The sequence below is a fragment of the Lipotes vexillifer genome, unplaced genomic scaffold (assembly GCF_000442215.2).
Source record: "Lipotes vexillifer unplaced genomic scaffold, Lipotes_vexillifer_v1.1 scaffold21, whole genome shotgun sequence".
Taxonomy (NCBI): Eukaryota; Metazoa; Chordata; class Mammalia; order Artiodactyla; family Lipotidae; genus Lipotes; species Lipotes vexillifer.
This window is the reverse complement of record NW_006774065.1, coordinates 3,045,913-3,058,213: the sequence shown is the minus strand read 5'-3', so window position 1 is coordinate 3,058,213 and position 12,301 is coordinate 3,045,913. Positions and strand designations below refer to the sequence as shown.

The 12,301-nt window shown below is 44.1% G+C and overlaps 1 protein-coding gene across 1 annotated transcript in view; it reads left to right on the top strand.

The window, feature by feature from the left end:
- The window catches only part of TMEM120B (transmembrane protein 120B), a 45,898-nt gene that overhangs the window by 10,728 nt on the left and 22,869 nt on the right, over window positions 1-12,301 (top strand). Inside the window, exon 2 of the mRNA XM_007448705.1 lies at window positions 10,931-11,049. Coding sequence (XP_007448767.1) covers window positions 10,931-11,049 — 119 coding nt within the window. The remainder of the gene's footprint in view (window positions 1-10,930; window positions 11,050-12,301) is intronic.

The following is a 12,301-nucleotide window of genomic DNA, read 5'->3' as shown; positions in this document are numbered from 1 at the left end:
CCCCAAAAAAAAAAAAAAAAAAAAAAAAAAGATGGTTTACGTTCTTGGTTTGGTAGAAAAACACCCAACATGGTTGTTCAGAGATCTACATTTTTACGTGCCTATTTAGTTTTTGGCTTGATGAAGGATTTTTTCAACCAGGCTCCAAGTCCTTGTTTTTGGCATCTTTAAAAATGACAGGGCTTCCCTGGTGGTGCAGTGGTTAAGAGTCCGCCTGCTGATGCAGGGGACATGGGTTCGTGCCCAGATCTGGGAAGATCCCACATGCCTAGGAGTGGCTGGGCCCGTGAGCCATGGCTGCTGAGCCTGAGCGTCCAGAGCCTGTGCTCCGCAACGGGAGAGGCCACAACAGTGAGAGGCCCGCGTACCGCAAAAAAAAAAAAAAAATGACAGTGACCAGGGCAAGAGCTTGGTAATGAAGAGTCCAAGATTTATGGCTTCTCTTCTTACCTGGTGTGGTTAACTTTGCCCAGATGGAAAGCTTTGTTCTTTGGCATGTTAATCTAGATTCTGACACTTGCCTCTTAAAAAGCCAAACAGAATAAAATGGCATTTGTTTGCTTACATTAATAGGGAATTCAAAGGTGTACCCCCTTCAGATATAAGCCGATCCAAGGGCTTAAATGAAACCATCAGGGTTCAGCCTTTGTTTGCCTCTCCATCCTGTTTTCCTCTCAGGTGGGTTCATTCCCAGGCAAGGCAGCCCCATTAGCTCTGGGCTTATATCCTGCTACCTTGAGAACTAGGGGAAAAAGAGTTTCTGTTTTTTTTTTCAACAGTTCTAATAAAAGCCCCACCACTGAGGTTCATTGGTTTTGAATGCTCGTCCCTGAGTCAGCCAGCCTGGTCAGGAGGCTGATATTCTGATTGGCCAGGCCTGGGTCATTTGCCCTGGAACCTGGGGTAAACCTGCTCCTAGCCAGATCTCATGGACTGAGTGTTGGGGAGGGATGGATCTCCAAAGAAACCATAGGGACATTAACCAGAAAGGGAACAGCTGCTGAGCTGGCAAAAACAACAGAAAGCTTCCATCTGGCGACTAGTCGCATTCAAGGACACAGGGCTGACTGGATGAAAGGCAGGATTGGATTGCCTCAGTGTGGCTCATCCTCCTGTTCCTGGAAAAAACATCTCAAAGCACAAGTCCAACTGAGGGTCTGTGGGGACTTCCCTGGTGGCGCAGCGGTTAAGAATCCGCCTGCCAATGCAGGGGACACAGGTTCCAGCCCTGGTCCGGGAAGATCCCACATGCCGTGGAGCAACTAAGCCTGTGCGCCACGACTAGTGAGCCTGCGCTCTAGAGCCTGCAGGCCACGACTGCGGAGCCCAAGTGCCACAAGTACGGAAGCCCGCGTGCCTAGAGCCCGTGCTCCACAATGAGAAGCCCGCGCACCGCAGCGAAGAGTAGCCTCCGCTCGCCACAACTAGAGGAAGCCTGCACGCAGCAATGAAGACCCAATGCAGCCAAAAAAAAAAAAAAGAGAGAGACAGCTGTTGTAAAATGGTACAGCCTCTCTGGAAAACGGTATGGCAGTTCCTTGAAAAAGTTAAACATGGATTACCTTATGATCCAGAAATTCTACTTCTGATTATATACCCAAAAGAATTAAAAGGAGGGACTCGAACAAATATTTATCCACCCGTGTTCATAGTAACATTATTCACAGTATCCAAAAGATGGAAGCAACCCAGGTGTTCATCAACAGATGAGTCCAAATTCTGCTACATGCTACAATTTGGATGGACCTTGAAGCCATTATGATATGTCTAAATAAGTCAGGCACAAAAAGTATAGATACTGTATGATTCAACTTATACCTAGAGGAGTTAAATTCATAGAACTAGAAAGTAGAGTGGTGGTTGCCAGGGGCTGGGGGGGGACAGGAAATTGAATTATTGTGTGACAGGTTTGGAGTTTCGGTTGGAATGATGAAAAAGTTGTGGAGATGGATGGTGGTAATGGTTACTCAGTGATGTGAACATATTCGATGCCACTGAATTGTACACATAAAATGGTTAAGATGGTAAATTTTATGTGTATTTTATTACAAGTAGAAAATTTTTTTTAAATTTAATGATTAACATGGTAAATTTTATGTTATATATTTTTGCCACAGCTGGAAAAAGACTGAGAGACAGCAGGTCTGGAAAAAAGTTAGAATCCAAGAAATGAGTTGATGATTTTTCCTGCTGCTTGTGGGACCGGCATGAGGTAGAATCAGCAGAGACTGGCCGTGGGCAAGGAGTGCCCTGGGAATGGAGAGCGTGTCACACTAAGGGCCTTGTTTCCAGCCCCCCAGACCGCACGTTGTCCTCAAGACTGGCAAATCCTGAGCCCGGAGCCGAGGGCAGGGTGGACTGGACGTGTGGTCTCCAGTATCAGATCTCCCTTGGGAAGTGGTTCTAGCCAATGGCAGAGAGAGAGACGGAGAACTCTTAGGGATCAGGAATGATTGTATGTGCCAAGGGACAAAATTGTGGGAAGGGCCATGGACTTCCTATCCCTACTCAGTCTGATGCCTTAGGATTGGGCAGAAAATATCACCAGTGGAGCATCGGAAAAGTGCCCTTAAGAAAGTCAGTGGGGGGAATTCTCTGGCGGTGCAGTGGTTGGGACTCTGTGCTCTCACTGCAGAGGGCACAGGTTCGGTCCCTGGTCAGGGAACTAGGATCCCGTAGGCCGTGCAGGGTGGCCAAAAAAAAAAAAAAGTCAGTGGGGATAGCAGTGAGTGTTGCTTGGTGAGGTGTGGAGGACAGCTGTCATATGCTGTGGGTGGGAGTGTAAATTGTCACAGTCACTCTGCAGTCAATTTGCCAAGATCTGTTAAAACTAAAATCAAGCCTGTACCCTATGACCCAGCAATTCCACTTCTCTTCCCGAGAGACACTTGCACATTTCCCCAGAGAGACAGTGCAAGGATATTATTCAGTGCTGCATTGTCGGTTATAGTCAGAGACTGGAAACAACCTAAACACCCAGTGATAGGAAAATGGCTAAATAAACTGTTGTATGTCCACAGCATGAAGTGCTGCACAGGTCTAAAGGAAACGAAATACATCTATATATTCTCATGTGGGTAGATCTATAAGACATGTTGTTGAGTGAGAAAAGAGAGTTGTGAAATCATTTCTATATTCTGATACTGTTAATATATTTTAAAAAATCAGAAGTATGTGCTTTAGGGTATCAGCTATGCTGCTGGAGCAAAGAGGTAGCCTAATAAAAGGGTTTAAATGAGGTAGCTTCTTTCCTTCTCACATAACAGTTCAGAGCGGGATGTGGTCCAGAGTGAGTGGTGTTCCAGTTATCTATTGCTGCATAAAGCAACAGTTATTGCATTTTGCTCACAGAGTCTGTGGGTCAGGAGTTTAGGCAGGGCATGGTGGGGATGGCTTGACGGTACTCCATGAGGTCAGCGGCCTTAGCTGGGAAGACGTGACTGGCTGGGAGTAACTCACATGGCTGGGGCTGGAATCATCTGGAGGTTTCTTGACCCTCATGTCTGGGACCTGAGCTGGAATAACAAGGTTTGTCTTAGTTGGGGCTATTGATCAGACTGCCTCCATGTGACTTCTCTTATGTGGTTAGGGTTTCCATGCAGCATGGTGGCCCCAGGGTAGTTGAACATTTTGTTCCAAGAGCTTGTGTTCCAGCAAATAAGGCAGAAGCCACGTGGCCTTCCATGACTTTTTGTCAGAAATTGTATAGTGTCACTTCTGCCATTTAAAAAAAATTGAGGTATAGTTGACTTAACAGTACTGTATGTTTCAGGTGTACAATATAGTGGTTCACAACTTTCTTTAAAATAAATTTATTTATTTATTTATTTGGTTACATTGGGTCTTCATTGCTGTGCACAGGCTTTCTCTAGTTGCGGTGAGTGGTGGGTACCCTTTGTTGTGGTGCATGGGCTTCTCATTGCGGTGACTTCTCTTGTGGTGGAGCATGGGCTCCAGGCGCATGGGCTTCAGTAGTTGTAGCTTGCAGGTTCTAGCGCGCAGGCTCAGTAGTTGTGGTGCACAGGCTTAGTTGTTCCGCGGCATGTGGGATCTTCCTGGACCAGGGCTCGAACCTGTGTCCCCTGCATTGGCAGGTAGATTCATTTTTTTTTTTAACATCTTTATTGGAGGATAATTGCTTTACATTGTTGTATTAGTTTCTGCTGTAAAACAACGTGAATCAGTGATATGCGTACATATATTCCCATATCCCCTCCCTCTTGCATCTCCCTCCCACCCTCCTTATCCCACCCCTCTAGGTGGTCACAAAGCACCGAGCTGATCTCCCTGTGCTAGGCAGCTGCTTCCCACTAGCTATCTGTTTTACATTTGGTAGTGTGTGTATGTCAATGCCACTCTCTCACTTCTTCCCAGCTTACCCTCCCCCCTCCCTGTGTCCTCAAGTCCATTCTCTACGTCTGCGTCTTTATTCCTGTCCAGCCCCTAGGTTCTTCAGTATCTTTTTTTTTTTTTTAGATTCCATATATATGTGTTAGCATATGGTATTTGTTTTTCTCTTTCTGACTTACTTCACTCTGTATGACAGACTCTAGATCCATCCACCTCACTACGGATAACTCAATTTTGTTTCCTTTTATGGCTGAGTAATATTCCATTGTATATATGTGTCACATCTTCTTTATCCATTCATCTGTTGATGGACACTTAGGTTGCTTCCATGTCCTGGCTATTGTAAATAGAACTGCAATGAACATTGTGGTACATGACTCTTTTTGAATTATGGTTTTCTCAGGGTATATGCACAGTAGCGGGATTGCTGGGTTATATATGGTAGTTCTGTTTTTAGTTTTTTAAGACACCTCCATACTGTTCTCCATAGTGGCTGTATCAATTTACATTCCCACCAGCAGTGCAAGAGGGTTCCCTTTTCTCCACACCCTCTCCAGCATTTGTTGTTTGTAGATTTTTTGATGATGCCCATTCTAACTGGTGTGAGGTGATACCTCATTGTAGTTTTGATTTGCATTTCTCTAATGATTAGTGATATTGAGCATCCTTTTATGTGTTTGTTGGCAATCTGTATATCTTCTTTGGAGAAATGTCTATTTAGGTCTTCTGTCCATTTTGGGATTGGGTTGTTCGTTTTTCTGATATTGAGCTGCGTGAGCTGCTTGTATGTTTTGGAGATTAATCCTTTGTCAGTTGCTTCATTTGCAAATATTTTCTCCCGTTCTGAGGGTTGTCCTTTTGTCTTGTTTATGGTTTCCTTTGCTGTGTAAAAGCTTTTAAGTTTCATTAGGTCCCATTTGTTTATTTTTGTTTTTATTTCCATTTCTCTAGGAGGTGGGTCAAAAAGGATCTTGCTGTGATGTATGTCATAGAGTGTTCTGCCTATGTTTTCCTCTAAGAGCTTTATAGTGTCTGGCCTTACATTTAGGTCTTTAATCCATTTTGAGTTTATTTTTGTGTATGGTGTTAGGGAGTGTTCTAATTTCATTCTTTTACATGTAGCTGTCCAGTTTTCCCAGCACCACTTATTGAAGAGGCTGTCTTTTCTCTGTTGTATATTCTTGCCTCCTTTATCAAAGATAAGGTAACCATATGTGTGTGGGTTTATCTCTGGGCTTTCTCTCCTGTTCCATTGATGTATATTTCTGTTTTTGTGGCAGGCGGATTCTTAACCACTGAGCCACCAGGGAAGTGCCTAGTGGTTCACAATTTTTAAAGGTTATATTTCACTTATGCTTATGATAACATGTTGGCTGTATTCCCTGTGTTGTACAGTATATCCTTTTTTTTTAACATCTTTATTGGAGTATAATTGCTTTACAGTGGTGTGTCAGTTTCTGCTTTATAACAAAGTGTATCAGCTATACATAAACATATATCCCCATATCCCCTCCCTCTTGCATCTCCCTCCCACCGTCCCTATCCCACCGTCTAGGTGGTCACAGAGCACCAAGCTGATCTCCCTGTGCTATGCGGCTGCTTCCCACTAGCTATCTATTTTACATTTGGTAGTACATATAAGTCCATGCCACTCTCTCACTTTGTCCCAGCTTACCCTTCCCCCTCCCCGTGTCCTCAAGTCCATTCTCTACTAGAATATATCCTTGTAAATTATTTATTTTATGCATAGCAGTTTGTACCTCTTAATCCCCTACTCCTATCATGCCCGTCTCCCCCTTCTCTCTTCCCACTGGTAACTACTAGTGTGTTCTCTGTATCCGTGAGTCTGTTTTTGTTATATTCACTAGTTTTATTTTTTTAAGATTCCACGTATAAATGATATCATACCGTGTTTGTCTTTCTCTGTCTCACTTATTTCACTAAGCATAGTACCCTCCAAGTCCATCCATGTTGTTGAAAATGGCAAAATTTCATTCTTTGTTATGGCTGAGTAGTATTCCACTGTATGTATATACCACATCTTTATCCATTTATCTGTCGATGGACACTTAGATTGCCTCCATATCTTGGCTATTGTAAATAATGCTGCTGTGCCTATATCTTTTTTAATTAGTGTTTTCATTTTCTTCAGATATATACCCAGGAATGGAATTGCTGGATCATGTGGTAATTCTATTTTTAGTTTTTTGAGGAACCTCCATACTGTTTCCACAGTGGCTGTACCAATTTACATTCCTACCAACAGTGCACAGGGGTTCTCTTTTTTCCACATCCTCACCAACATTTGTTAATTGTGGTCTTTTTGATGACAGCCATTCTGACAGGTGTGAGATGATATCTCCCTGTGGTTTTGATTTGCATTTATTTGAGGATTAGCAGTGTTGAGCATCTTTTCATGTGCCTGTTGGCTATCTGTATGGCTTCTTTGGAAAAATGTCTATTCAGATCTTCTGCCCATTTTTTAATCAGATTGTTTGCTTTTTGGGTAATTTTGACATATTTTATTGGTCAAATCAACCACAAGCCTACTTGTATTTAAGGAGAGGGAACAGAGAACCCACTTCTCTATGTGAGGAGTGCTAAAGGCTTGGTGGTCTTGTTGTAAAACAATCACAGGTGGGAAGCCCTGTCACATGAGGTCACCCGGGATCCAGGTTCGTTTGGCTGAGGAGGGCACAGTGGGCTTTGTCATTTGTATTATGTGGCTTCCATCTCTGGTTTCAAGATAACTGGATCCATTGTTGCCATATGCCAGCCAGGGAAAAAGAGAGTGGAGGGCAAGCCATTCCTTATAAAAATGTGGTTCAGTTATTCTTGGCAGAAAATGTTGACTTGACATGTGAAAACTGAATAGCTAGAAATGGCAGGTGTAATGGTTAAAAAAAAAATGTGGTTCAGAACTTACATCACTTCTGCTTGCAACCCAATGGCTAACTCTTGGTCATATTGCCACACCTAGCTGCAAGGGAGGCTGGGAAATGTCTGTAGCTGGACAGCCACGTGCCTGGCTACCACTCAGTAGGGTCCTCTTATTAAAAGGAAGCAAAGGAGAATAAGTATTAGGGGCAATTAGTTTTTGCAACAGTGTATTTTTCATATATATGTATACATAGTTAAGTGTGTGTATATAGAAATAGGTCTATGTGGAATATAGAAATACATAGATACATACAGTCTGGAAGAATACATAGAAAAAGATCTAGAAGAAACTGGTAACAGTGGTTACTTCTGGAGAAGTGGGAGAAGACAGGATAGGGGTATATTCAAAGCCGACTCTAGCCGTAGCTGCAGTGTTTTAATTTTTAACGAGGATAATGTCTTCATGTTTACTTGTGGAATTAAATATTAATTTAAACTGAAGGCCTGGTAAGCATCTGGCCGATGTTTCAGTCTTGGTCTTCTTGTGCTGTGGTGGGACCCAACACCAAAGAGTGCCAGAAGGTGGCATGGCCCAGCTGGCATTGCTGGGGACTCTTAGTCCAAAGACCTCACATTCTCAAAGGCTGCTTTGTTGGGGGTCTCTCTGCCGCCATCCTCCTCATCCAGTTCTGGAGGGTTTCCTTTATTACCAGCAGATGTTGGTTGAACATTGAGGACTGTTTTGGCACTGAAGCCTCTCTCTGTACAGATTACTTATTAATTACAGGTGGAAAGCTGGTCACTGTACAGTGGAGAGGACAGGTGGGCACCACCTCTCCCAAGCAATCAAAGTTAACATCACAGACACCACGTCCCTCCTGATGGGAGACACTGAGGGCCCAGCGTCACTTTACTGGCATTTCTGTCCCAGGTGCATAACTAAAATTCAATCATGAGGAAATATCAGACAAACCAAGGTGGAGGGACATTCTCCAGAACAACTGGACCGAACTCTTTAAAAATGCCGATGTCACAAAGGACAGAAGTTGAGAAGCTGGTCTAGACTAAAGGAGACCAAAGTGATATGAATAGTAATATAGGGCATCAAACTGAATTGGGTCCAGGTCTGGGGGGAAATTGCCATCAAGAGATAGTTAGCATCCAGATTTGAATTTGGATGGTATTGGAGGTGACAGTATTGTATTGTATCAAAGTTATATTTTCTGTATTTGATAACTAAATGTATAAGAGAATGTCATGTCCTTAGGAAATATGCACTAAAGTATTTAGGAGTAAAGAAGCCTGTTGTCTACAACTAACTCCCAAATGGTTTAGAACAGGAGTAGACAAACTCTTTTGGCAAAAAAGTCAAGTAGTGAGGATTCTGGGCTTTGCGGGCCATGTGGTCTCTGTCACACTACTCTTGCTCTGCTGCTGTGATGTCACAGACCATATATAAATGAATGGGCAGGACCGTGCTCCAGTGAAGTTTATTTATGGATACCGAAGTTTCAATTTCATATACTTTTCATGTGTCACGAAGTATTCTTCTTTTGATCTTTTCCAACCAGGCAAAAATGATTTCTAGCTTATTGCCCATACAAAATCAGGTGGCCAGATTTGGCCGGTGGGCTGTAGTTTACTGATGCCTGATATAGAAAAAGAATACACCCAACACACATAAACGCACACACACACACACATACACACACACACGGGAATAAAGCAAATATGTCATAATGCTAACAGTTGGTGAATCTGGGCGAAAGGTATAGGGGAGTTCTTTGTACTCTTACAATTCTTTTGGAAGTTTGAGATTATTTATTTTATTTTAAATTTTTTGGCCACGTCGCTCAGCTTGTGGAATCTTAGTTCTCTGACCAGGGATCGAACCCAGGCCCCCTGAAGTGGAAGTACCATGTCCTAACCACTGGACTGCCAGGGAATTTCCTGGAAGTTTGAGATTATTTAAAAATTAAAAGTTAAATTAAAAAAGAGACACAATTTTCCTCTCTTGGGGCCTGGGAAGGAGTGAGGAAACTGTATAAGTCCAGGGGACTGAGCCCTCTCTTCTGGGGGCCAAGGGCGTCTCGCTCACAGCATTCTTCCATGTGGCTCCGAATTGCTATCTGTTCACTTCTGGGCCTTCACTTTTTCCTTATTTTCTGGCTTAACCTTCATATCTAGGAACCTGCTTGACAGACATGAGAGTTTAGGCTCTGGCCTCTCTGTGTGACCGTCCTCTTTTTCTCTGTCTCTCTGCTAATACAATTCTCCACCACCCAAGCAAACAGCCACTTTAAATATGTTCATTGCATTATTGTTTATAATTTTCTGGTCCCCATCCCCCATATTGTTTTCTCCAAATTGTTGGTATTTGTCTTAGATTATCAAACTCTAGAAGAAACTGGTCGTTTCCCTGCATATGGCATTATTTTGGGGGAGGTGTGCTATGGCAGCAATGTCGAGAAATTACTGTGTTCCATTCTCCCTGCATTGGGGTGAAGTCTCTTGTATTTCCTCTGGCCTTATGGCCCTGAATGGTTATTTCCAGGAATGAGATGTTGAGTGTATTGGAGTGACTGTGCCTGGGGTAGGGAGGGTTGGCTTTAAGGGAAGAGGTGTGTCCTTTTCTTAGTTGACTTAGCAAGAGCTATCTTCATTGCCAGGATCAAAAACCCAACTCAAACTGGACTAACTGGAAAGAAATTTATTAATTCATGTAACTAGGAGTATTAGATAGCATTACATTCAGACTTGGTTAGATCCAAGGGCTGAAATGGTGCTATGAGAATGCTGTCTCTTACCATGTCTCAATTCTGTTTTCCGTTTGGCTTCATTCTTAGGCAGGCTCTCTCCACTCAGCAGCCCCAGGTGTACCTTCTACCAGATTAGCAAACCCAGGAGAAAGAAGGCATCACTAAACCAATACTTCTAGGTAAAAGTCCCAGGGCTGACTCTCATTGGCTCAGTTTGAGTCATGTATCTACCTCTGAACCAATCAGTTGCCAGGGGATTGGAGGATACTGATAGGCCAGGCCTGGATCACATGACCACTCTTGGCATGGGAACTGTTAGCTCTACTCAAACCATCTGGATTAAAACTTGACAAGAGGTGGCTGCCCTCTCAAAGACATATTTGGTTGCTGTTCCCATCAGGAAGGATGGAACCTGCGCAGGAAAAAACAGTAGTTCCTTATTGCAGAAATGCTGTGCTGTGCTGCCTTCCCCAAATCCAGTCCCAATTTTATAAGCCACATCTTTGATAGGTGTAGTTGTATCATCTTTTTCTTCCTCTCTCTTTTTTAAAAATTAATTTTATTGGAGTATGGTGGCTTTACAGTGTTGCATTAGCCTGCACTGCACAACAAAATGAATCAGCCATACACATAGAGATATTCCCTCCCTTTTGGGCTTCCCTCCCATTTAGGTTACCACAGTGTAGTAGGTAGAGTTCCCTGTGCTACACAGTATGTTCCCATCAGTTGTCTATTTTATACATAGTATCAATAATGTATAAGTATCTATCCCAGTCTCCCAGTTCCTCCCACCCCACCCCTTTCTCCTTTGGTATCCATAGTTGTATCATCTTAACTGTGAAACTGTGATTGCTGTAGTCACATCCCCAGACACAAGCAAACTGAAAAATGACCCCATTATGTCCTCCTGCACACGCTACCTGGGCTGCTCTGTCCCTTAGGATACTCACAGGATCTACAGGCAGAAGCTGGAGGAGCTGACCGCACTCCAGACTTCGTGCAGCAGCTCCATCAACAAGCAGAAGACACGACTGAAGGACCTGAAGCACACACTCCAGAGGTAGGCTGGCTGCAACTCAAAGGCTCCCCTGGTTTTAAGGGACAGAATCCCAACTCAAAACTGGCCTGGCTTGAGCGGAGAATGGAAATTTTAATGGAAAAAAACCAGGAGTGGCTTCAGGCATCACTGGATCCAGGGGTCAAAGGGTGTTTTTAGGAATCTGTTTTTTTCCTCTAAATTCTGCCTTCCTCTAGGTTGGCTTTACTCTCTGGCTGAGATGGTCACCGAGATGGCCACCAACAGTGCCAGGCTTTTATCCTCCAGCCTTTCTTCCTACTGGCTCGGCCATACCAGCAGAAGTTCTGGGCATGATCCTCATTGGCTGGAATTGGTCACGTACCTGTCTGCAAACCAGTCACTGAGACTCTGGTTGAACAAGACTCGGTCATGTGTTCACTTTATGGACCTGGGGGATGGGACAGCTCTACTTGAACCATACGGGAGGGGGCGAGGATGAGGCGTAGTTCCCCAGAGGAAAGGTGTTCTAATAAGTCCTACTGGGCAGGTAAATAGCAAGTATCCTTCTCACCGGTGTGGGAGCTCACTCCTCAGCGGGCTCTCTGGTGTAGGGGGTGAGAAGTCCGGCATCCCTGGTGGGGATATGCTTGAGCTCATGACTTAGTTCAGTTCCTGAGGCCAGGATCACCTGTTCACTTCCTAATCCCATGTCTTCACGGCTTGAGAAGTGCTCTCATCCCCTGGAGGTGAAGGCGTCCGCTGGATACTGTGACCTCCCCTAGGGAGGCAGGAAAACAGGCTCTGAGTGGCTCGTCCCAGGTCACTTAGCTGGGCCTCCATTCCAGAGTTTGTGACAATTCTGGAATCCTGGTCAATTCTTCCTTTCCCTGGTAGACAATTTTTGGGATGGTTACTGATTATACCCCTATCCTTGACTGACCATTTTGGAAATGGAGCCCCATTAGTCATGGTGTAGAGTGTGGATGGTTCCATGTAATGACATCACCACCCTTGGAGAAACACATCTTACTGATGACAGGACTCAAGAGTCTTTCATATGTCTAGGGTTTTTCAGTCGTGGCACTATTGATAATTCTTTGCTGCTGGGGGCTGTCCTGTGCACTGTCGGATGTTTAGCAGGATCCCTGGCTTCTACCCACTAGATGCCAGTAGAACCCTCTCCCCCTGTCTTGACAACCAGAATGTTCCCAGACAGTGTCTTCATGGTTTGAGAAGTGCTCTCATCCCAGGTTTCCCCAGTTGAGAACCACTGAGTTAGAAGGTTGACCCGTGA